Source organism: Pelmatolapia mariae, linkage group LG6 (assembly GCF_036321145.2).
Source record: "Pelmatolapia mariae isolate MD_Pm_ZW linkage group LG6, Pm_UMD_F_2, whole genome shotgun sequence".
Taxonomy (NCBI): Eukaryota; Metazoa; Chordata; class Actinopteri; order Cichliformes; family Cichlidae; genus Pelmatolapia; species Pelmatolapia mariae.
In genome coordinates this window covers 5,759,604-5,786,331 of record NC_086232.1, presented here as the reverse complement: position 1 = coordinate 5,786,331, position 26,728 = coordinate 5,759,604, and the positions used below count along the sequence as shown (strand labels likewise).

At 41.7% G+C, this 26,728-nt stretch overlaps 1 protein-coding gene across 2 annotated transcripts; it reads right to left on the bottom strand.

Moving 5' to 3' along the window:
• Nucleotides 1-2,316: 2,316 nt before the first annotated feature.
• On the bottom strand, nt 2,317-26,728 carry ccsapa (centriole, cilia and spindle-associated protein a). Of its 2 annotated transcripts, none has more exons than XM_063475725.1 (4): nt 26,622-26,728; nt 8,511-8,905; nt 6,598-6,950; nt 2,317-6,210 (listed from the first exon to the last, which is right to left on the bottom strand). In XM_063475725.1, exons 2-4 carry the CDS (start codon nt 8,875-8,877, stop codon nt 6,031-6,033), a joined length of 900 nt encoding a protein of 299 aa, XP_063331795.1. In that variant the 5' UTR covers nt 8,878-8,905; nt 26,622-26,728; the 3' UTR covers nt 2,317-6,030. The 2 variants fall into 2 exon arrangements, with proteins under 2 accessions (XP_063331795.1, XP_063331796.1); XM_063475726.1 differs by having other exon boundaries at nt 6,598-6,947.

Sequence of the window (26,728 nt, the reverse complement as noted above, 5' to 3'; positions counted from 1 at the left end):
GGAGAATAACGTCACTCTTCTGGACCATCCTGCATGTTCCCCTGATCTAAATCCAATTGAGAACCTTTGGGGATGGATGGCAAGGGAAGTTTACAAAAATGGACTACAGTTCCAGACAGTAGATGCCCTTTGTGCGACCATCTTCACTACTTGTTCCCACTCACCTCATGGAAATGCTTGCATCAAGCATACCGCAAGGAATTATTGAAGTGATCAATAATAACAGTGGAGCTACTCATTACTGAGTTCATGTTTGAAACTTTGATTTCTGTTGGGTTTAACAGGTTTTTGGAGGTGTGGTCCTAAACTTTTGATCAGCTGTAAAAACAGCCCATTTCAGTTTAATTGTTGTTGTTGTTGTTTTTTTAAAATAAATTGCATGCTGAAAAAATGTTTTGTCTCACCCCCATTTCTTCTTGTTGCATGTTGAAGCTCTATTTGGAACCTTGTTAAGATCCGACTATGCAAAATATGATTTTTTGCCAATTTTCAAGTGGTCTTAAACTTTTGATCAGGACTGTACCTTGTTGATGTTGTAAGAGAATAGCCAGACTACTTTGAACTGATAGGAAAGCAACACTAATTCAAATAACTACTCATTACAAACAAACTATGTACTGAAAGCACAAAACATCTGACATCTCAACTTTCTTCCTGATGCTCTGTTTGAACGTAGCAGGTGTTCTTGGCCATTTCTTGATTTCCTTCTTGATTGGCTGATTAGATATTTGTCTTAACAAGCAGTTGAACAGACATGCCTAATAAATGAAGACTGCCTTAACTGGTCTATGAGCTTCACTAAGATTAATGAGAGTGACATTACTGCTGTGAGAATTGTGCTAAAGAAGTTGAGAAAAAACTGTAAAATGTGTACTTTTTGTATTAAAAAGAATAAGATTTGTAACATTTAGTTGGCAAAAAGAATAAAAATCTGTGGTGTCAGTCACAAATGATTTAATTTTCACCAGTTATATGTAACATGTAACTCTGTGAAATGCAGGGTTATGGGTCATCCAGGCAGCATTAACTAATTGCTAGAGTGAGTGAGGCAACAGGAATTAGGGACACTATGAGTGGACGTAAGAAGCACGCGTTTCTTCACACGTTGTTATCGCAAAGGTGGAGGGCTGGAGAATCACCCTTTGTTTCCGGATCAAACCGTCTCAGGGTTATGAGTGATGAGCACTGCAGATTTGCAGGTGGGACAGCTTAATCTAAAATGAAATCAATGTTATCTCACTGCAGAAACAGCTGCTGGGTATTCTAAATTGCCCATAGGTGTGAATCTTAGTGCGAAAGTCTGTCTGTCTCTATGTGTTAGCCCTGTGACAGACTGGCTAACTGTCCAGGGTGTACCCCGCCTCTTGCCCTGGATAGGGTCCAGCCCCCCGGCGACCCTGAAAAGGATAAGTGGAAGAGAATGGCTGGATGGATGGATTATTATAGCAGTAGTACTAGTATTCTACTACGAGACAGACAGGTTTCATAAAATACAAACTGTAATAATTCAACAATTTGTAAATGAAACATTCTGACATATAATTTATGCACTGTTAGTGAATGAAGGCCGTTTTTTGTTTAAATGGTACATTTTTTCAGTTTAAACATTTGATTTGTTTTTAATGTTTTATTGTGAATAAAATCTTGTTTTTTTGGGGGGGGGAGATCTAAGGTACATCCCTTACCTGTACATCATTAGCAGTCTGCATTAATTTGCACATCTCTTACATGAATGTTAGGGCTTATAGATCAATATGGAAGTTCTGAAAGTGCTGACAAATATACCATGAATTCTTCTTTGCTGATCTCTAGGACAACAGTTTTTATGGACTGGAATTAGGATTTCTAGAAAGTTTGGAGCTGGTGGTTTACATTATCCTTCCAATTGTCTCCGTCCTCCTGCTGGCTAGCCTGGTTGGTCTGATATACCGCTGTTGTTCACACAGTAAACTAAGCTTTTTTTTCTCCTGAGCTCAGGGCTGCTGGAAACTCTACAGCAGTGTTGCTCCAAAGCTGTTTATCTGCTATGAATGCATATTTGGTCATCCTTCATATTCTAGTTATTCTGGACACTGGCTTCATGGCTGAAGGTGAGCTCTCTTCCTTCTAGAGTTCAAGAGTCAGAAAGTGTGTTTTTCCCAGCACCTAAATATTAGAAAGGATCCAGACATCAGTGATATTTTACTCAGCGAATATTAAGTTGTAAAACAAATGAAATCAAGAAAATGAGATCAGGACTGTTTTCAGCCGTGCAACCTGGAGAAATGCAGGTGAAATTACAAGACTTGGTTAACAAACCACGAAGGCACACAAATCAACTCTTCAAATCAGATTTTATTCAAATAATTTATTCACAGCAATGCATTAAAGTGAATGAAAATATAACCTGTGCATGTTTTTAAATACAAATACAGTGGGCAAAATATGCCAACAGGATTAAATACTCAGACATATGATACACATTTCTTCTTATCTGTTGCTGGTAAACCACACAAGAAAGCAACATTTTCTGCTACACCAAGTCCACCTACGTCCACTCTATATGACAGCTTATCTTATGTGTTACATATTTAGGTTTTTTTCACTTTCAAATCACCTCAAATCATTTCTAGTGATTGTCTCGACATTCATACGTTTCAAATGCGTTATGAAGATAAATAACCAAAGCGTGACCTTTGCATCCACGGCAGCTCTACAGGTATGTTTACCCACTCTCACTCTGAGGTCTTTAACAGCTGTGTTTACAATCACTCGGTTTCTGAGTGAATCCACTGCACGGACCCTCAGTTTTAACAACATCACATTATGCCTCATGTTATATTTGATAGCTGCAGTTGACAGTGATGCTGAAAATGATGTTAACTGTTCACGTTGACCGACAATGAGAACACATTCAGGTTGAAGCAACGCAGAAACAAATGCTCATGTACTTTAGATAAAACATGTTTTGAGCACATGGATGAAGCTTTACAACTTTCTGAACTCTGATATTTGAACCCTGTGCACTCATACTAGATTTTCTCACAGCTCTAACAGAATTAGTCAATTGACAAACATATTAATTGCAAAACCATACTTGCTACTCTTACACAACAAAACATTTAGTCACGACTGAGTCTTTTTTTTTTTAACCATTAGTGCTTTTACTTCAGTAAAGTGTGTGGACATCTCCGTCACCACCTACAGCACAAACACTGGTTTTTAAAGTTGGACTGTTAGAAAATACTAGAGTCTTCCTGTGGTGTCAGGACAAACACGAAGAGCTGTGAACATTCAGAGTGAAGAGGTTCGGTTGGTGTGAAAACGACAAGCATTCTCAGTGAATTTGAGTGTAAAACTGTAAACTTGGTACATAATGACGATTAGCCCTCAGTTTGAGTCATGAGACACAGCCATGACCTCACAGTGTATTTACAATCTTGAGTTAAAATCAACAGATAACAGACGCCACAAACTCAGAACGCTTTAACACGTGCGCTTTTCTTCACGCTGATGGAAACATGTAGGTCTCTGTTTCAGCCCTGGTGGACCAGGACGCTGCAGAAACGCCTGGATTTAAACTGGAATTCTGATACGTTCTGGCTGTCTTTAAAAGAATAAGAGTGACAACAGTACAGCGATACTTTTTAATGACTGCTCCTTATTTCACTTAAAAGTTTTAGAAGCATCTAGTTTTGCGTAATTACCCTAAAAGGTTTTTTCCTGTGGAGTATTCACTACACACTGTGTCAAAATTGCAGGTTATTTCTGATTAAAAGTCAATTTAAAAAAAAAAAAGCTGCCCAAAGTGAAAACACACCAACTACACTCTGCAATAAATATACTGTATGCTTAACAGTTACCTGATCTATTTAGATCTATTACAATGATTACAATTTAATATACTAACCTTTTCTGTAAAAATACCTTAGATTTGAGCTTTATTTGGCATATCATGTGTTTCTAACTTCTTTTAATCTAAGCTCAACTCCTCATATCCAAAATACACAGATATCAAAAATTCCAGTTTGGGCCTTTCTCCGATCAAACTCTCTGAGGTGTAAATACACAGCTGGCTTCATGAGAGAGAACTGAAAACCAGAATTTGTGTTGGAAATGAGCTCTAAATGAAAGCAGAGCAGTTGAGCTTTCTTTCATGCTGAGAAACTAAATACATTCAAAAGTGACGTGGATGTGTTTTTTTGTTTTTTTGTAGATATATGTATAGAAAATCTAAGAAAGAGTTATTTTTATTGTTCATTCTCATACAAAAAACAACACCAGAGAAACACAGTTCAGTCAATTTCATCTGAAAGTGTTCAGAAACAGAAATCTGAACTGTTCCTGCAGATCCAATCGTTACTGTCGTAGGGAAAGCCAACAACAAAAAAAGAAAATTAAAGAAAGGTGATGGTTAATAACTTTTGCATAAATGGGCTTTAGTCTGAAATTTAAGGATAGTATTTTTCTTTCTCTCTCGACAGTAGCGATTCGCTCTGACAGGATACTGGAGCAAAAAAACACTGTTCCTGTTGTCTCGTTAGTTTATCATAAATAATCCCGTGTAATTTGACATCAAGTGAAGACGTGGGAAAGGCTATACCATACAAGTCATAATAAATGTTCTGCACACCTATTGCATAGATGAAATTAACTAAAAAGAGCATTGGTGGACCTGCCCTGCCCTGGCAAATTTTTGGGAGGTTTTCTGCACTTTGAACAAGGCTACCGGCCTGAAACTAGCTCTCAACCCCGCCCTCCCATGTTCGGTGGCTTGCTGATCTCATGTCGTGTCTCAGTCTGGAAAAGATCCACTGCTCCATCCAGAACCAAAAGGGCACATTTGATAAAATTTGGGGTCTCTTTCTGGAAAACTTCTCTAAACTTCAACTTAAGGATGTTCCAGCTGACTAACGGATTTGCTTCTCCATAGTGGTCGGATGTCTGTCTGTCTTAACGGGAACGTGAAGCTCAGTGATGGTGTAGCTAACTTCTGTGTGTTTCTTATGGAAAGGGCTAGTTAATATCATAATCCCTCCCGGGTTGTGGCTTTTGTTATTTTGTTGGGGGGGGGGGAGGAGTGGGGGGTTCGTTTATTTTCTCTCTTTTTGTTTTTTTTTCTTTTTTCTCGTTGCTTGTTTGGTAAATAATAAGGGGGGAAAATGTTCCAACATGAGAAGTTCTGTTTTGTATTCATTGTAAACAGTTTGTGTTTTCCGTCTTCTTTTTTTTCTTTGTAAACTATATCCACAAATACTCAATAAAAATATTTTGAATTAAAAAAAGAGCGTTGGAGCATTTTAGCGCTTAAAGCTGCAGCTTCTGACCACTTGGGGGCGCATTAACAACTGCGAGCTGTGTCCGTCCTCTGCTACAGTTGCTTTTAAGAGCTTTTTGTCTCCATCAGGAAGCCAAAGCAGCAAGGTTGTGAATGCAGATAAACGCTGATGTAAGCGCACATCTTACATCAAACATCTTCCAAAGGACGCTGCAGTCTAGCTGATAACTGCTGCTCAATGATCAGACACACTCGTGTAACACTGTTCCTTTCTCATATGAGGAGTGACACCCTCCTGGCTGACGCGCTAATTCACCCAGTAACTGAGAGAAGTTATCTAAGATCCCAGAGAGAAGGGAATTACATTAATTTTAAGTTAATTAGATTTGTTTCGTGTCATTTCATTACTGAAATCCCAAAGATATATGTAAAAATAGTCCCAAATCTGTTAAAAGATTCTAATCTCTGATCTTTATTATAAAATATTTAAAGGTACTTTTTGTAATTACCCATGTACAGAAAGATAAAATTGTAAACTTGATGTTCATAAACTATTTAGAACTTTATCAACTGGATCTAAATCAGTAGCTCTTCCCACTTCTTCACTTTATTTGTTATTTCTCTGTCAACTAAGGAGACAACGCAGTGAGCGGTGTTTGCTTGTGGCAACACGGTTCTCTCTCTGTATTATTAATTAAAATGATACGTGATTTCCTCCTGATATTTGCACGTAAGGAAACTTGGTATTTAGGGATTCTAGGTGGAGCCCATCTCTACCTAAGCCGGGCGGAGAAACAGCGCATGTACTCTGTCATCCAGCGGTCGTCCACCACCATCAGCTGCGAGCGTCTTATCTTCTCCAGGTCAGCCGATCGAGCCCGCCGGCGGTCCGGCCTGGAGCTCCGCTTGTCAGACTCCCTGCGGGTCTGAACGCAGGCATCAGAAGTGTGACTCTGTGAGGAGAAACCAGAGAGAGGAGTCATTTCCGAAAGCTACACCGGCGTTTTATTATTCATGTTTGCCGCGTGTTCGGTAACACGGTTTCACTTCTCTGCTGTCCTGTGAATGAGGTCGAGCTGCTCTGCAGGACCCCGCAGGACGGGCCTGAAGAAAAAGGCTGGTAATGTGCTACGTGTTTTTTTCTAGTTAGCAAGTCTGTCTCTTGAAATATAATGGTGTTTAAAATCTTAACGTATAACTTAAAAACAGTCAAATTATTGATTGTAATTCTGAAAAGTTGCTAGTGGTCATAAGAGTAAAGTATATTTGTTGTTGCCATGAGCACTGAGCTTTAAAGGCTCTGAAAGTGCTGCAGTATTTCAACTGAGATTAGCGCTCACATCATTGGTTGTCCTCTTGACCTCCATCTGTCTCTCGCTCCAGTCCAGCCGGCTGGACGGTCTCTGGTTCTCCTTCTCCTTGGTGCTGATCACCGGCGTGCTCTTTGCTCTCGGCGGTTTACGGATCACAGCTGGTTTGTCATCCTGGGAACTGTCTCTGTGCGGCTGCTCAGAGCGTGGCGTGTGGCGGCGGCGTAGCCGTCGGGGTACTGGGTTTACTGGCTCCCCATCAGAAGACGCCGAGTCGGCTGGCCCGTTGTCTGTCGGTGTGTCGTCTGAGGGTGCGCTGTTTGTTGGAGCCACCGCCACAGAACTGCCACCGGCCTCATTCACACCATTTTCTACAACTGCTGCTTCACAAGAACACAGGAAACAGTGAAATCGTTTATATAGCCACTGAGCTCTGTTGACTGAACAAACAGATTAACTAACTAAGCCAATATACCAATTAACCACTCGATGGAGCTGAATGGCTCCACAGTGACCCTGCAGAGCGCTGCTGTGTCTGAATCTATATGAAATTATTTGTGACTGGAAATTCAGAGATAAGCAGGCTTCCTGACACTCTCCTGTCTGAAATGCAGACATTACAAATGTCAAAGGCACACAATGGATCCTTTATCTTTAAGCTCAGTGTCTCAGCAACAACAGTCCCATCTGACTGCTGAACTTTCAGTCCAAATATTTATAGCACTGCTGTCTCCTGAGGTAAACCAGCCTTTGTGCCTCGTACTGTCAGAGTGATGCTTACAAAGGGTTCACAAAAAACACCATCTGTTAGATTTTTACAAACCGTTTCTGAAGACTAAAAAAGAAAAGGTGAAATTGAACCACAAATGCAAACATGGTCACTTTTTTCTCCTACAGTTAGTTTTGTGCATTTTAGGACAAAATACACTGCATTTGAGTTAATGTAGTATCATTAACCAGGACTACAACTTAAGTTTATTCACCTGATGATTGACTTAAACAATTATTTTTGACTAAACTGTCAGAAGAGTAAAACAAGGTTAGCTCTGTGAGGCTGCACTGAGACAGAGCAGGGCTTTGACCCACATGTCAACATCCTCGCAACAACGAAGCTAAGCAGCTCATGTTTAGCAGGTCTAATGTGTACCATAAGCATCATGCTGCTTGCTGACAAGCTAACACAAAGTACAGCCGAGGATCAAAAAATGTTGAGCCCTGATGGTATAGCAGTACCTGAGAGAGACATGGGCGATGTCACCTGAACGGTTTGGATTTCTTATTTTGAGAAGAGACCATGTTTGTATGAGAGACTGGGAATGCTGTTATGTGTTAATGCTAGAAGGCTTGATTAGGAAACTGAGCCCTAAATTGTACAGTTATGATGCAGAGACAAAAACAATAAAAGACTAATTAAATACTAGAATGTAACTGAAACTTCTATGGCAAGGTCAAATGGCCACGCCTACATTTCAGCCTTGCCATTGTTCAAAAGAATTATCTATCTAAAAAAAGTTTCCCCACTATATAGTTGAAAAAAACTGATCAATGGACCATGGAGTAAAAAATCATTTGAGAGCTGTGACATTTTAACATTTTAACACAAGTACAGACATTAACTCACTTTTGGAGCCAGCCTCAAGTGGCCACTTCCGGAACTGCAGTTTTTGCTGCTTCATGATTGACATGGTCATTATCAGAGCTACTGCTAGTCAATTATTTGGTTAGTTAATTGAAAGAATATTGATCAGAAACTGCAATTCTCTGGAAAATGTACACTTGCTATGACACAAAGTCTCGGAAACCAAATTGATGTCTTGTCCAAAGCAGAAATTTTTACGATATGTTTAAAACATTTACCAGGGAGAGAAGCAGCGCCTAATCACATTTAAGAAACTTAATCAAGCATATGTTTAGAATTTCTGTTTGGTGACCCGTTCTCTTACCTGTGGTTTGTGCCGCATCTACAACCGCAGCGTCCCGGTCCCCCACGTCAGTCTCTCCATCCTCGCACGGTGGCTTTTGCACAGGACTGGTCTTCGACTCCAACAACCTCTGCTTGACCTCCAAGGATGTGGGCGGCAGCGGGAGAGACAGAGGAACCACTTTGTTCCTGGTCAGCCTTGGTGTTGACCAGCCGCTGGAGTCAGAGCCGCTGTCCCAGCCCTCCCAGAACCAGGGCTTGTGGGAATGTTCTATCACCCGGCGAGTCAGACGGTACTTCACAGAGTCCTCATAGCATTTAGAAAACGTCTCCCATTTGGGGTCCCTGAACTTCTTCATATATTCTGTCCTCACTTTCTTGGTCACCATGTTTCTTGTTATTGCCTGGTGCCAATCACTGCAAGGAGACATAAAATAGAGTTTGAAACAAATTTGCAATCTTTTCTTTGGTCGTCTACTTCTTCTTCTTGTTGCTCCCATTAGAAGTCACCACTGAGAGTCTCTTCCTATCAGTAGCATCCTCTGCTTTCACACTAATCCTCTGCATGTCCTTCGCTACATCTATGAATCTTTTCTTTGGTCTTCCTCTTTTCCTGCCTGGCAGCTTCATTAGGGCCCTATTGTATCTGCTCCGTTTCTTATTATTATTATTATTATTATTATTATTATTATTATTATTACGGCAAATGAATCGGCCTTTTGAGGGCCTAAAAATGCTCAAAAACTCATGAAATTTTGCACACGCGTCAGGCCTGGTGAAAATTTACATATTTTAATGCCCGTAGACATGTCCAGGGAAAATTGGCTCAGTAGCGCCACCTAGAAAAATGAAAAACGCGAGCCCCCGAGATGGGTATGACTTGCATGTATGAAAGTTGGCACACATATCTAACGTTAGGAGACGCACAAAAAAGTCTACTATGGCCATGTCCTAAACCCAACAGGAAGTCCGCCATTTGGAAGTGAACGTGACATTTTGACCCTAATTTTGCCATTTCCATGCCTCGAACTTTTTCGAACTCCTCCTTGGGATTTGGTTGTATAAGCTTCATCTTTGGTCAGTGTCAACTACACACCTGGGCCATGTTAAATTGCGGAGCTTTTGAGTTTTCACGATACTGTGAGGCCGTGGCGCCACGGCGAATTTCGATGACTCACCATGAAAATCTTATTGTCTCTCATTCTGTCATACATTGTCTGATCTGGACCAAAGAGCACACATATGATAAGGCTCCATCCCTGAACATATTTCAACTGCCATATTTGACACCAAGGAGAGCGCCACCTAGTGGGAACAGGAAATGTCATGTTTTACACTTTGGGGTACAGTATTGTGATGGGTGACATTTGCAGCCTCAAATTTCTCCTAGAAAGCCTTAAGGAGTTGGTCTTGGGTTATGGTGAAAACTGTGACTTTTCGCGAAAGGGTGTGACCCCAGCAGCATGGCGAACATTGATGTCTCGCCATGAAGAAACAAATTAGTATAACTCAATGAAATCCAGTCTGATCAGAACCAGACTTTACAAGGATGATGTCAGACGCACCCTGAACAGATTGATGTGCCCATTGTCAGGACTACGTAGAGCGCCACCTAGTGGCAACAGGAAATGTCATGTCTTTCACTTTGTTGTACTGATTTTCACAGGCTCATCGTGGCCACTTCAAAAGCGGTGAATATCACCATCAGCCCCTCTTGATGCTTCAGCGAGAAAATTGTGACTTTAAACTGAACGGCGCACCCTGGTGGCAACGCGGTTCACCATGAAAAATGAAGTGGCTTTTGAGGGGCTTGGAAAGTTTAAGAAGTCTTGAAATTTGGCACACACCTCCAATGTGATGAGCGCTTTCTTGTTATTTTACCATTTTCATTGAATAGCGCAAAATGGCTCCACAGTGCCCCCTACAAAATTTCAAAACAACAGCCCCTGCTCTGTGTTTTATGTATGAGTCTGAAACCTGGTAAGCTTATAGGAGATGTCAAGATGTACAAAAAAGTCTCTTGGAGCAATATCCCAAATCCAACAGGAAGTCAGCCATTTTAAAATTAATGTGTAATTTTGGCAACATTTTCCCCTCTTTTCAGGCCTCATACTTTGACGAACTCCTCTAAGGAATTTCATCAGATTGACCCGATCTCAAGCACGTGTTATCTAAAGACCTTTGTGATGTTAAATTGCGAAGCTTTTTACGTTCAGGGAAACGGGGTGGTCATGGCGGCAGGTGGAGTTTCAATCACTCGCCAAAAAGCAGTAATCTGCTGTCACTCAAAAACACAATGTTCAATCTCTCCCAAAGGTCACAGGCGTGATGAGACTCGAGCTCGGAAATGTTTGTTATGCCATTTGTCAGTAATAGTTAGAGCGCCACCTAGTGGGACGACTACAATAATGGTTGAATGAGATGAAATGTTAGCTGGTGGTTAAATGCATGAATTCCATCAATGTGACATCAGATCGGACGCACTGGTTTTAGGTGTTGGGCGTGGCTCGACACGATGGGGTGCGAGGGCCCTCGTATCGCTGCTTGCAGCTTTAATTATTAGGGCCCGAGCACAAAAGTGCGAAGGCCCTATTGTATCTGCTCCGTTTCTTCTTCTTCTTATTATTATTATTATTATTATTATTATTATTATTATTATTAGGGCCCGAGCACCGAGAGTGCGAAGGCCCTATTGTATCTGCTCTGTTTATTATTATTATTATTATTATTATTAGGGCCCGAGCACCGAGAGTGCGAAGGCCCTATTGTATCTGCTCTGTTTCTTATTATTATTATTATTATTATTATTATTATTATTATTATTATTATTATTATTATTATTCAGGCAAAACAAGGGCCTTTTTGAGGGCTTTAACATGCTCAAAAACTCATGAAATTTTGCACACATGCCAGGTCTGGTGAAAAATTTTGTATTTTAATGGTTTTACATATGAGCACTGGGAAATGGCTCTAGAGCGCCACCTATGCCTTGTTAAATGCAGCCCTACGAACACATCATTTGAGCTACATGTATGAAAACTGGCACACATGTGTATCATGCTAAGACGAACAAAAAAGTCATTGGGACCATTGACGCAAACCCAACAGGAAGTCCGCCATTTTGGATTGAAGGTGACATTTTGGCTCCAATTTTGCCATTTCCATGCCTCGAACTTTTTCGAACTCCTCCTTGGGATTTGGTTGTATAAGCTTCATATTTGGTCAGTGTACACTACACACCTGGGCCATGTTAAATTGCGGAGCTTTTGAGTTTTCGTGATACTGTGAGGCCGTGGCGCCATGGCGAATTTCGATGACTCGCCATGAAAATCTTATTGCCTCTCATTCTGTCATACATGGTCCGACCTGAACCAAAGAGCACACATATGATAAGGCTCCACCCCTAAACATATTTCAATTGCCATATTTAACAACAGGGACAGCGCCACCTAGTGGGAACAGGAAATGTCATGTTTTACACTTTGGTGTACAGTAATGTGATGGGTGACATCTGAAGTCTCAAATTTCTCCAGGAAAGCCTTAAGGAGTTGGTCCTTGGTTACAGTGAAAACTGTGAGTTTTCGTCAGAGGGTGTGACCCCTACAGCATGGCGAACATTGATGTCTCGCCATGAAGAAACAAATTAGTATAACTCAATGAAATCCAGTCTGATCAGTACCAGACTTTACAGACATGATGTCAGACCCGCCCTGAACAGATTGCGCCCATTGTCTGGAATACATAGAGCGCCACCTAGTGGCAACAGGAAATGTCATGTCTTTCATTTTGTTGTACTGATTTTCACAGGTTTATCGTGGCCACCTCAAAAGCAGTGAATATCACGATCAGTCCCTCGTGATGCTTCAGTGAGAAAATTGTGACTTTAAACTGAACAGCGCACCCTGGTGGCAACGCAGTTCACCATGAAAGATGAAGCGGATATTGAAGGGCTTGGACAGTTTAAAATGTCTTGAAATTTGGCGCACACCTCCAATGTGATGAGCGCTTTCTTGTTATTTTACCATTTTCCTTGAATAGCGCAAAATGGCTCCACAGCGCCCCCTACAATATTTCAAAACAACAGCCCCTGCTCTGTGTTTTATGTATGAGTCTGAAACCTGGTACGCTTATGGAAGATATCAAGATGTACAAAAAAGTCTCTTGGAGCAATATCCCAAATCCAACAGGAAGTCAGCCATTTTGAAATTAATTTGTAATTTCTGCGACATTTTCCCCTCTTTTCAAGCCTCATTCTTTGACGAACTCCTCCAAGGGATTTCATCATATTGACCCAATCTCCAGTGTGTGTAATCTAAAGACCTTTGTGATGTTAAATTGCGAAGCTTTTTACGTTCAGGGAAACGGGGTGGTCATGGCGGCACGTGGAGTTTCAATCACTCGCCAAAAACCTGTAATCTGCTGTCACTCAAAAACACAATGTCCAATCTCTCCCAAAGGTCGCAGGCGTGATTAGACTTGACCTCGGAAATGTTTGTTATGCCATTTGTCAGTAATGGTTAGAGCGCCACCTAGTGGGACGACTATAATAATGGTTGAATTAGATGAAATGTTAGCTGGTGGTTAAATGCATGAATTCCATCAATGTGACATCAGATCAGACGTGCTGGTTGTAGGTGTTGGGCGTGGCTCGACGTGCTGGGGTGCGAGGGCCCTCATGTCGCTGCTTGCAGCTTTAATTATTATTATTATTATTATTATTTTTCATTGAAATGAATTGCCTTTTTGAGGGCTTTAACATGCTCAAAAACTCATGAAATTTTGCACACATGCCAGGTCTGGTGAAAAATTTTGTATTTTAATGGTTTTATATATGAGCACTGGGAAATGGCTCTGTAGCGCCACCTATGCGTTGTTAAATGCAGCCCTACGAACACATCTTTTGAGCTACATGTATGAAATTTGGCACACATGTGTATCATGCCAAGACGAACAAAAAAGTCAATGGGACCATTGACGCAGACCCAACAGGAAGTCCGCCATTTCGAAGTGAAGGTGACATTTTGGCTCCAATTTTGCCATTTCCATGCCTCGAACTTTTTCGAACTCCTCCTTGGGATTTTGTCATAGAAACTTCATATTTGGACAGTGCCAACTACACACCTGGGCCATGTTAAATTGCGGAGCTTTTGAGTTTTAGTGATACGGTGAGGACGTGGCGCCACGGCGAATTTCGATGACTCGCCATGAAAATCTTATTGCCTCTCATTCCCTCATACATGGTCCGACGTGGACCAAAGAGCACACATATGATAAGGCTCCACCCCTGAACATATTTCAACTGCCATATTTGACACCAGGGACAGCGCCACCTAGTGGGAACAGGAAGTGTCATGTTTTACACTTTGGGGTATAGTATTGTGATGCTTGACATTTGCAGCCTCAAATTTCTCCAGGAAAGCCTTAAGGAGTTGGTCTTGGGTTACAGTGAAAACTGTGAGTTTTCGCGAAAGGGTGTGACCCCTGCAGCATGGCGAACGTTGATGTCTCGCCATGAAGAAACAAATTAGTATAACTCAATGAAATCCAGTCTGATCAGTACCAGACTTTACAGGGATGATGTCAGACCCGCCCTGAACAGATTGATATGCCCATTGTCAGGAATACGTAGAGCGCCACCTAGTGGCAACAGGAAATGTCGTGTCTTTCATTTTGTTGTACTGATTTTCACGGGTTCATCGTGGCCACCTCAAAAGCGGTGAATATCACCATCCATCCTTCATGATGCTTCAGTGAGAAAATTGTGACTTTAAACTGAACGGCGCACCCTGGTGGCAACGCGGTTCACCATGAATAATGAAGTGGCTTTTGAGGGGCTTGGAAAGTTTAAAAAGTCTTCAAATTTGGGCCACACCTCCAATGTGAAGAGGGCTTTCTGGTTATGTGATCACTTTCATTGAATAGCGCAAAATGGCTCCACAGCGCCCCCTACAAATATTCAAAACAACAGCCCCTGCTCTGTGTTTTATGTATGAGTCTGAAACCTGGTAAGCTTATGGAAGATATCAAGATGTACAAAAAAGTCTCTTGGAGCAATATCCCAAATCCAACAGGAAGTCAGCCATTTTAAAATTAATGTGTAATTTTGGCAACATTTTCCCCTCTTTTCAGGCAACGTACTTTGACGAACTCCTCCAAGGGATTTCCTCAGATTGACCCGATCTCCAGGGTGGGGAATCTAAAGACCTTTGTGATGTTAAATTGCGAAGCTTTTTACGTTCAGGGAAACGGGGTGGTCATGGCGGCACGTGGAGTTTCAATCACTCGCCAAAAAGCAGTAATCTGCTGTCACTCAAAAACACAATGTCCAATCTCTCCCAAAGGTCGCAGGCGTTATGAGACTTGACCTCGGAAATGATTGTTATGCCATTTTTCAGTAATGATTAGAGCGCCACCTAGTGGGACGACTATAACAATGGTTGAATGAGATGAAATGTTAGCTGGTGGTTAAATGCATGAATTCCATCAATGTGACATCAGATCGGAAGCGCTGGTTTTAGGTGTTGGGCTTGGCTCGACGTGCCGGGGTGCGAGGGCCCTCATATCGCTGCTTGCAGCTTTAATTATTATTAGGGCCCGAGCACCGAGAGTGCGAAGGCCCTATTGTATCTGCTCCGTTTCTTATTATTATTATTATTATTATTATTATTATTCAGGCAAAACAAGGGCCTTTTTGAGGGCCTAAACATCCTCAAAAACTCATGAAATTTTGCACATATGCCAGGTCTGGTGAAAAATTTTGTATTTTAATGGTTTTACACATGAGCACTGGGAAATGGCTCTGTAGCGCCACCTAGGTGTTGTTAAATGCAGCCCTACGAACACATCGTTGTAGCTGCATGTATGAAATTTGGCACACATGTGTATCATGCGAATACGAACAAAAAAGCCTGTGGGCCCATTGACGCAAACCCAACAGGAAGTCCGCCATTTTGGATTGAAGGTGACATTTTGGCTCTAATTTTGCCATTTCCATGCCTCGAACTTTTTCAAACTCCTCCTTGGGATTTGGTCGTATAAGCTTCATATTTGGTCAGTGTCAACTACACACCTGGGCCATGTTAAATTGCGGAGCTTTTGAGTTTTCGCGACACGGTGTAGCGGTGGCGCCACGGCGAATTTCAATGACTCGCCATGAAAATCTTATTGCTTCTCATTCTGTCATACATGGGCCGACCTGGACCAAAGAGCACACATATGATAAGGCTCCACCCCTGAACATATTTCAACTGCCATATGTGAAAATAAGGACTGCGCCACCTAGTGGGAACAGGAAATGTCATGTTTTACACTTCGGGGTACAGTATTGTGATCGATGACATCTGCAGCCTCAAATTTCTTCAGGAAAGCCTTAAGGAGTTGGTCTTGGGTTACCGTGAAAACTGTGACTTTTCGTCAGAGGGTGTGACCCCTGCAGAATGGCGAACATTGATGTCTCGCCATGAAGAAACAAATTAGTATAACTCAATGAAATCCAGTCTGATCAGTACCAGACTTTACAGGGATGATGTCAGACCCGCCCTGAACAGATTGATGTGCCTATTGTCAGGAATACGTAGAGCGCCACCTAGTGGGAAGAGAAAATGTCATGTCTTACATTTTGTTGTACTGATTTTCACAGGTACATCGTAGCCACCTCAAAAGCGGTGAATATCACGATCAGTCCCTCTTGATGCTTCAGTGAGAAAATTGTGACTTTAAACTGAACGGCGCACCCTGGTGGCAACGCAGTTCACCATGAAAGATGAAACGGATTTTGAGGGGCTTGGAAAGTTTAAGAAGTCTTGAAATTTGGTGTACACCTCCAATGTGATGAGGGCTTTCTTGTTATGTGATCACTTTCCGTGAATAGCGCAAAATGGCTCCACAGCGCCCCCTACAAAATTTCAAAACATCAGCCCCTGCTCTGTGTTTTATGTATGAGTCTGAAACTTGGTAAGGTTATGGAAGATATCAAGATGTACAAAAAAGTCTCTTGGAGCAATATTCCAAATCCAACAGGAAGTCAGCCATTTTAAAATGAATGTGTAATTTTGGCGACATTTTCACCTCTTTTAAGGTACCGTTCTTTGACGAACTCCTCCAAGGGATTTCATCATATTGACCCAATCTTCAGGGTGGGGAATCTAAAGAACTTTGTGATGTTAAATTGCGAAGCTTTTTACGTTCAGGGAAACTGGGTGGTCATGGCGGCACGTGGACTTTCAATCACTCGCCAAAAAGCAGTAATCTGTTGTCACTCAAAAACACAATATCCAATCTTTCCAAAAAGTTGCAGTTATGATGAGAATCAAGCTCGGAAATGTTTGTTATGCCATTTGTCAGTAATGATTAGAGCGCAACCTAGTGGGACGACTATAATCATGATTGAATGAGATGAAATTTTAACTGGTGCTTCTACGTATGAATTCCATCAATGTGACATCAGATCTGACGTGCTTTTTGTAGGTGTTGGGCGTGGCTCGACGTGCTGGGGTGCGAGGGCCCTCGCATCGCTGCTTGCAGCTTTAATTATTATTATTATTCAGGCAAAACAAGGGCCTTTTAGAGGGCCTAAACATGCTCAAAAACTCATGAAATTTTGCACACATGCCAGGTCTGGTGAAAAATTTTGTATTTTAATGGTTTTACACATGAGCACTGGGAAATGGCTCTGTAGCGCCACCTATGTGTTGTTAAATGCAGCCCTACGAACACATCGTTGGAGCTACATATATGAAATTTGGCACACATGTGTATCATGCCAAGACGAACAAAAAAGCCTGTGGGCAAATTGACGCAAACCCAACAGGAAGTCCGCCATTTTGGATTGAAGGTGACATTTTGGCTCTAATTTTGCCATTTCCATGCCTCGAACTTTTTCGAACTCCTCCTTGGGATTTGGTCGTATAAGCTTCATATTTGGTCAGTGTCAACTACACACCTGGGCCATGTTAAATTGCGGAGCTTTTGAGTTTTCGCGATACGGTGAGGCCGTGGCGCCACGGCGAATTTCGATGACTCGCCATGAAAATCTTAATGCCTCTCATTCTGTCATACATGGTCCGACGTGGACCAAAGAGCACACATATGATAAGGCTCCACCCCTGAACATATTTCAACTGCCACATTTGACCTCAGGGACAGCGCCACCTAGTGGGAAGAGGAAATGTCATGTTTTACACTTCGGGGTACAGTATTGTGATCGGTGACATCTGCGGCCTCAAATTTCTCCAGGAAAGCCTTAAGGAGTTGGTCTTGGGTTACAGTGAAAACTGTGAGTTTTCGCGAAAGGGGGTAACCCCAGCAGCATGGCGAACATTGATGTCTCGCCATGAAGAAACAAATGAGTATAACTCAATGAAATCCAATCTGATCAGAACCAGACTTTACAGGCATGATGTCAGACCCGCCCTGAACAGATTGATGTGCCCATTGTCAGGAATACGTAGAGCGCCACCTAGTGGGAACAGGAAATGTCATGTCTTTCACTTTGTTGTACTGATTTTCACAGGTTCATCGTGGCTACCTCAAAAGCGGTGAATATCACCAGCAGCCCCTCTTGATGCTTCAGTGAGAAAATTGTGACTTTAAACTGAACGGCGCACCCTGGTGGTAACGCAGTTCACCATGAACAATGAAGTGGCTTTTGAGGGGCTTGGAAAGTTTAAAAAGTCCTGAAATTTGGCGTACACCTCCAATGTGATGAGTGCTTTCAGGTTCTCTCATCACATTCATTGAATAGCGCAAAATGGCACCACAGCGCCCCCTACAATATTTCAAAACATCAGCCCTCGCTCTGTGTTTCATCTATGAGTCTGAAACCTGGTAAGCTTATGGAAGATATCAAGATGTACAAAAAAGTCTCTTGGAGCAATATCCCAAATCCAACAGGAAGTCAGCCATTTTGAAATTAATGTCTAATTTTGCCGATAATTTCCCTTCTTTTCATTGACCGTTCTTTGACGAACTCCTCCAAGGGATTTCATCATATTGACCCAATCTCCAGTGTGTGGAATCTAAAGACCTTTGTGATGTTAAATTGCGAAGCTTTTTACGTTCAGGGAAACGGGGTGGTCATGGCGGCACGTGGAGTTTCAATCGCTCGCCAAAAAGCAGTAATCTGCTGTCACTCAAAAACACAATGTCCAATCTCTCCCAAAGGTCGCAGGCGTGATGAGACTCGACCTCGGAAATGTTTGTTATGCCATTTGTCATTAATGGTTAGAGCGCCACCTAGTGGGACGACTATAATAATGGTTGAATTAGATGAAATGTTAGCTGGTGGTTAAATGCATGAATTCCATCAATGTGACATCAGATCAGACGCACTGGTTTTAGGTGTTGGGCTTGGCTCGACGTGCTGGGGTGCGAGGGCCCTCATATCGCTGCTTGCAGCTTTAATTATTATTATTATTATTATTACGGCAAATGAATCGGCCTTTTGAGGGCCTAAACATGCTCAAAAACTCATGAAATTTTGCACACGCGTCAGGCCTGGTGAAAATTTACGTATTTTAATGTCCGTAGACATGTCCAGGGAAAATTGGCTCAGTAGCGCCACCTAGAAAAATGAAAAACGCGAGCCCCCGAGATGGGTATGACTTGCATGTATGAAAGTTGGCACACATATCTAACGTTAGGAGACGCACAAAAAAGTCTATTATGGCCATGTCCTAAACCCAACAGGAAGTCCGCCATTTGGAAGTGAACGTGACATTTTGACCCTAATTTTGCCATTTCCATGCCTTGAACTTTTTCGAACTCCTCCTTGGGATTTGGTCGTATAAGCTTCATCTTTGGTCAGTGTCAACTACACACCTGGGCCATGTTAAATTGCGGAGCTTTTGAGTTTTCACGATACTGTGAGGCCGTGGCGCCACGGCGAATTTCGATGACTCGCCATGAAAATCTTATTGCCTTTCATTCTGTCATACATTGTCTGATCTGGACCAAAGAGCACACATATGATAAGGCTCCATCCCTGAACATATTTCAACTGCCATATTTGACACCAAGGAGAGCGCCACCTAGTGGGAACAGGAAATGTCATGTTTTACACTTTGGGGTACAGTATTGTGATGGGTGAGATTTGCAGCCTCAAATTTCTCCTAGAAAGCCTTAAGGAGTTGGTCTTGGGTTATGGTGAAAACTGTGACTTTTCGCGAAAGGGTGTGACCCCAGCAGCATGGCGAACATTGATGTCTCGCCGTGAAGAAACAAATTAGTATAACTCAATGAAATCCAGCCTGATCAGAACCAGACTTTACAAGGATGATGTCAGACCCGCCCTGAACAGATTGATGTGCCCATTGTCAGGACTACGTAGAGCGCCACCTAGTGGCAACAGGAAATGTCATGTCTTTCACTTTGTTGTACTGATTTTCACAGGCTCATCGTGGCCACCTCAAAAGCGGTGAATATCACCATCAGCCCCTCTTGATGCTTCAGCGAGAAAATTGTGACTTTAAACTGAACGGCGCACCCTGGTGGCAACGCGGTTCACCATGAAAGATGAAGCAGATTTTGAGGGGCTTGGAAAGTTTAAGAAGTCTTGAAATTTGGCACACACCTCCAATGTGATGAGCGCTTTCTTGTTATTTTACCATTTTTATTGAATAGCGCAAAATGGCTCCACAGCGCCCCCTACAAAATTTCAAAACAACAGCCCCTGCTCTGTGTTTTATGTATGAGTCTGAAACCTGGTAAGCTTATAGGAGATGTCAAGATGTACAAAAAAGTCTCTTGGAGCAATATCCCAAATCCAACAGGAAGTCAGCCATTTTAAAATTAATGTGTAATTTTGGCAACATTTTCCCCTCTTTTCAGGCCTCATACTTTGACGAACTCCTCTAAGGAATTTCATCAGATTGACCCGATCTCAAGCACGTGTTATCTAAAGACCTTTGTGATGTTAAATTGCGAAGCTTTTTACGTTCAGGGAAACGGGGTGGTCATGGCGGCAGGTGGAGTTTCAATCACTCGCCAAAAAGCAGTAATCTGCTGTCACTCAAAAACACAATGTTCAATCTCTCCCAAAGGTCACAGGCGTGATGAGACTCGAGCTCGGAAATGTTTGTTATGCCATTTGTCAGTAATAGTTAGAGCGCCACCTAGTGGGACGACTACAATAATGGTTGAATGAGATGAAATGTTAGCTGGTGGTTAAATGCATGAATTCCATCAATGTGACATCAGATCGGACGCACTGGTTTTAGGTGTTGGGCGTGGCTCGACACGATGGGGTGCGAGGGCCCTCGTATCGCTGCTTGCAGCTTTAATTATTATTATTATTATTATTATTAGGGCCCGAGCACAAAAGTGCGAAGGCCCTATTGTATCTGCTCCGTTTCTTCTTCTTATTATTATTATTATTATTAATATTATTATTATTATTATTATTATTATTATTATTATTACGGCAAATGAATCGGCCTTTTGAGGGCCCAAACATCCTCAAAAACTCATGAAATTTTGCACACGCGTCAGGCCTGGTGAAAATTTACGTATTTTAATGTCTGTAGACATGTCCAGGGAAAATTGGCTCAGTAGCGCCACCTAGAAAAATGAAAAACGCGAGCCCCCGAGATGGGTATGACTTGCATGTATGAAAGTTGGCACACCTATCTAACGTTAGGAGACGCACAAAAAAGTCTATTATGGCCATGTCCTAAACCCAACAGGAAGTCCGCCATTTGGAAGTGAACGTGACATTTTGGCTCTAATTTTGCCATTTCCATGCCTCGAACTTTTGCGAACTCCTCCTTGGGATTTGGTCGTATAAGCTTCATATTTGGTCAGTTTCAACTACACACCTGGGCCATGTTAAATTGCGGAGCTTTTGAGTTTTCGCGATACTGTGAGGCCGTGACGCCACGGCGAATTCCGATGACTCGCCATGAAAATCTTATTGTCTCTCATTCCCTCATACATTTTCCGACATGGACCAAAGAGCACACATATGATAAGGCTCCACCCCTGAACATATTTCAACTGCCACATTTGACCTCAGGGACAGCGCCACCTAGTGGGAAGAGGAAATGTCATGTTTTACACTTTGGGGTACAGTATTGTGATCGGTGACATCTGCGGCCTCAAATTTCTCCAGGAAAGCCTTAAGGAGTTGGTCTTGGGTTACAGTGAAAACTGTGAGTTTTCGCGAAAGGAGGTAACCCCAGCAGCATGGCGAACATTGATGTCTCGCCATGAAGAAACAAATGAGTATAACTCAATGAAATCCAATCTGATCAGAACCAGACTTTACAGGCATGATGTCAGACCCGCCCTGAACAGATTGATGTGCCCATTGTCAGGAATACGTAGAGCGCCACCTAGTGGGAACAGGAAATGTCATGTCTTTCACTTTGTTGTACTGATTTTCACAGGTTCATCGTGGCTACCTCAAAAGCGGTGAATATCACCAGCAGCCCCTCTTGATGCTTCAGTGAGAAAATTGTGACTTTAAACTGAACGGCGCACCCTGGTGGTAACGCAGTTCACCATGAAAGATGAAGCAGATTTTGAGGGGCTTGGAAAGTTTAAGAAGTCTTGAAATTTGGCACACACCTCCAATGTGATGAGCGCTTTCTTGTTATTTTACCATTTTCATTGAATAGCGCAAAATGGCTCCACAAAATTTCAAAACAACAGCCCCTGATCTGTGTTTTATGTATGAGTCTGAAACCTGGTAAGCTTATAGGAGATGTCAAGATGTACAAAAAAGTCTCTTGGAGCAATATCCCAAATCCAACAGGAAGTCAGCCATTTTAAAATTAATGTGTAATTTTGGCAACATTTTCCCCTCTTTTCAGGCCTCATACTTTGACGAACTCCTCTAAGGAATTTCATCAGATTGACCCGATCTCAAGCACGTGTTATCTAAAGACCTTTGTGATGTTAAATTGCGAAGCTTTTTACGTTCAGGGAAACGGGGTGGTCATGGCGGCAGGTGGAGTTTCAATCACTCGCCAAAAAGCAGTAATCTGCTGTCACTCAAAAACACAATGTTCAATCTCTCCCAAAGGTCGCAGGCGTGATGAGACTCGAGCTCGGAAATGTTTGTTATGCCATTTGTCAGTAATAGTTAGAGCGCCACCTAGTGGGACGACTACAATAATGGTTGAATGAGATGAAATGTTAGCTGGTGGTTAAATGCATGAATTCCATCAATGTGACATCAGATCGGACGCACTGGTTTTAGGTGTTGGGCGTGGCTCGACACGATGGGGTGCGAGGGCCCTCGTATCGCTGCTTGCAGCTTTAATATTCAACATTTGTTGTTGTTGTTAATAATCCTAACACATAGTGAAAAATCCACTAAACATTATGAAGATGCAGTTAACTATGGCAACTACGAGTAAACAAACAAGGTATATTCTCTATCAGAGGAAGTAAAACACTTTCCCTTTACTTGTTTACTGATGCTGTGAAGTGTAACCCTGACATTCTACCCGACATCACATGATTTATATCATCATCTTATCAACAACCTCTCACATTATACTGGACGAGAGCTGAAGCCCTACAAAATTTTGGTATTTACCTGATTTTTATTACATTTTGATATTGACTCGGCCTGAATATTGTCCCTTACACTGTCAGCGAGTCAATGTCAGTGATACTGAGGTGAGTTGTTGAGGATATCTGTGATTTTCTGTCAGTAAGCACTGCTGTTTTTGTCTCTGTAAGCTGCTGTTAGCTCCTGTTCACGGGCTGTTAGTGAAACTTTGTTTTGAAGTGGACCTAACGTGGGCAGACTCACACTGAGCAAATAAACTCCTGCGACGTGAGAATGAAATCAAACTGTTGAAGGAGGAAGAGGATGGGATGGAGAGAGATGACAAGGAGAGATTAGTGGTGGAGGAGGCAGATGAAGAAGATGAGAAAGAAAAAACAAAAAATCATGAATCATGAATCCTGGTCACTCCTGAATAAATATGTCATAAAATTATTTAAAGCATAATGAAATGATGATTTTTTACACTATAAAAAAAAAATAAAAATAAAAAGCAACTCCGCTGCAAAGCATTCTTTAACTTTTGCAGTGTTCATACTAATGTTAAAAGTCTGCTGTTTGTTGTTCTTCTAGGTGGCTGCACTTTCAAAGAAACAGTTACTGACAAGAATTTAACCAATGAGCATCAAGATCCATGCCCCAGTTTTCAGAAGCAGCTACACTGAGTTTTTTCTCTCCCCTCAAAGCAGACATCCTGTAGGGAAAGTTCCTTTCCTGGGGAACATACAGAAATATCTGGGCTGCTCTACAAAGTCCTGCTAGTTTCTAGGTGGTGTAATAGTAAATGGACCAGTTTTTATAGAGCTTTACATAACATACCTCATTCACTTCATAGAAGCACTTCTATGCTGAAAGTGCTTTCTAACATTCACACAAATTCGTACTCCGATGGATGTATCGGAGATTAACTTGTGGTTAGTATCTTCCCAAAGGATATTTGGAATGCAGACCGGAGCAGCCAGGGATCAAACCACCAACCTGGCGATTAGTAGATGATCTGCTCCACCTCCTGAGCTACAGCCACCACAGATGGCTAGTGGTGACTGTCCGAATGGTAAACAGAACAAAACCTGGGTGAAGATGAAGTGGAATGAGAACTACTGTTGAGAGTGGGAGGCTTTATCTTGATTGAGAAATCAAGTCCATGAAACTTTTAAGGCTCAATACAAAAAACATGATTGCAAAATAACTAGTTTTAAACCTTCAACTAAAACCCCATTGACTGTATTTACCCCTCTTTAGACTCACCCGTGTTTGCTGCAGGTATGCTTCCATGTAAAATATGATGGCTGCCGTCAGCCGTCAGCCGGCTTTATAATACCAGTCTCATACCAGACTGGTTAAATTATAACTAAACAGTTCATCTGCGTATTGTAGTACAACTTCTGGACATTTTTGTCTGTAAGATGTATGGATGGAGCTAGTTTTTTTCCCAGTAAAGATTTTAAAGGTGATCACAGCAACAGCGCTGCTGCTTTGAATGCTAGGAACACTTTTATTTCACTCCACCTGAGCTCAGCGTCTAAGTAGGAACTCCACTTCTTTGCCCCTCACGATGTGTAAACACACTCAAGATCCACATTAAAGCACTCACGTTTACATTGTTTAATACATCTGTGCACTACAGAGCCAGGCACTGAACGAAGCATCAAAGCAAAAAATTTATGCAAATTATTCAAATTACTCGATGAATCATTGCAGCCCTACAGCCAACAACAGAATGTAAAGATGCAAAAACTCTAACTATATAACCCAAATATGCATTATTTGCTTGGGTGTACTTTCTAAACCATATCAAATGTGTACCAGAAGAGGTTGATTAGAGTAAAGGGAACCTCTGTTTACCAGGCAAGTCACCGTGAACACATTCTTATTTACAAGAATGTGGACAGTAGGTACACCAACAGCAACAAGCATCCAATAACACTGAGTTGAATTTTGCATAAGGCAATTACAAAAAGTACCTTAAGGATTATTCCATTGTTAATGGAATAATAATGTTTTAATCCACTTCACTAAAAGGTAAATTAAAAGCTGCATCCCAATGATCTATTTGGCATTTTTTTTCTTTTACTTTCCACGTCAGCTGAGAGCTCTGGTGGATATTAACCCTGTGCTGTCCAGCACAACACACAGTGTCACATTTCACTGTGGTTCAGATTTCCATTAAGAGGGTTTGATCAGTCTGTTCTTCTGCTGCTACATTAACAAAGCTGTCACTGTGTTTTCTGAATAGTGCCCATTAGCAGAAGGACAGAGGGACAACTATAAACATTTGCTTTAATGACAAAGAGACTTAAATTTACAACAGCCATTATACATGGATATACAATGTATGATACTATGTACGTAATACATTCAGAATGGAATTCAAGTAGCTAGATGCCAAACAGTTAGCACCAGATACTTGAGGCTCAGTTCAACCCAGGTGGAATGAACCTCAGAGAGCCTCCTGTGGGACTGATAATGAGTCAGGACAGGCAGCAGTTTGGCTTGAATGCATTAACACACATAATAATTGAGTCCAACAAAAATGAATGTACAATAATAATATTGTCTTTCATGTATCAAATCATTTTTTTCCTGTCAAAAACTGCAAAACAGCCATGATACCATCATCCACCCATCCACGTCTGCAGGTAGCTGCTGTTAGCCACAGATCAGGGAAAACCATTAGAGGTTATTAGCACTAAATCTGACTGGACCTTTAATAATCATGAATGCAAAAACTGACATTTTTCCTGTGACTTCTTTTTAATGCATCATATGAAAACAAAACATTTATAACATATGAAACGCTTTACCTCTTGATTTCACCTAAAGCTCTGGCCATATTCAGTAAAAATATATAGATAACGTATCGGATAACATAAAACCTATTAAATGTGCACATTTTCTGTTTTTTTTTTTTTTTTCAAGATTCACCTGCAAAACCTGGTGACGTACCTCTGCCAGGTGTAGTCTACCTGTAAGCCCCACCCACCTCCCTCCACATCAGATTACCCTGAGAGCAGGGAGGATTGAGGCTTACTACAGCTTTACAACTAGCTGTACTACAGCCATTACTCACTCACACCACACGACTAGTAACATCCAGTCTATTTTAGTCTACACGCCTACATGCACTTTCCTTTTCTTTCTATACATTAACACTTGTTGTTACTCATAGTAAAAATAAGCCAATATTTGATTTTTTAAGCTGGCCTGTATCCGATCTGAGGACAAAACCTGTTCAGTGTATATTATCATGTCACTGTTTGATTACTGCATATCTCCCGATGTGTTTTTCTGTAACTGAAACACACTGTCTTGTTATAAAGCCTTTCATTCTGTCAGTCACACCCCAGCTCACAGCATTTTTAAAGATTTTAGTCTGTAAACACACAGCAGAGCAAAACGTTGTAGCTCCGATGTATTCTGAAGTTAATAAACGCAATGAACTGTGTAAACCTGAGGTTTGAAATGCCAAACCGAGAGAAAACAGGCTACAGCCATGTTCACAGCCGTTCTCCTCACCTGCCCGCTGCGTTCAGCTTCGTTTGTAAACACGGGGTCATTTAAATGCTCAGGCTGACGACTAAAGTCTGATTGGGTATTAAAGTCAGGAATATATCTACTCACCAAGTCTGTGTACCAGGGGGGCTCCGTTTGATTTAAACCCCGTCTCTCAGACGGCGAGCATCGCTCTGCTTACTGACACCAAACACCGAGCTCAGTTAGAAAGCTAG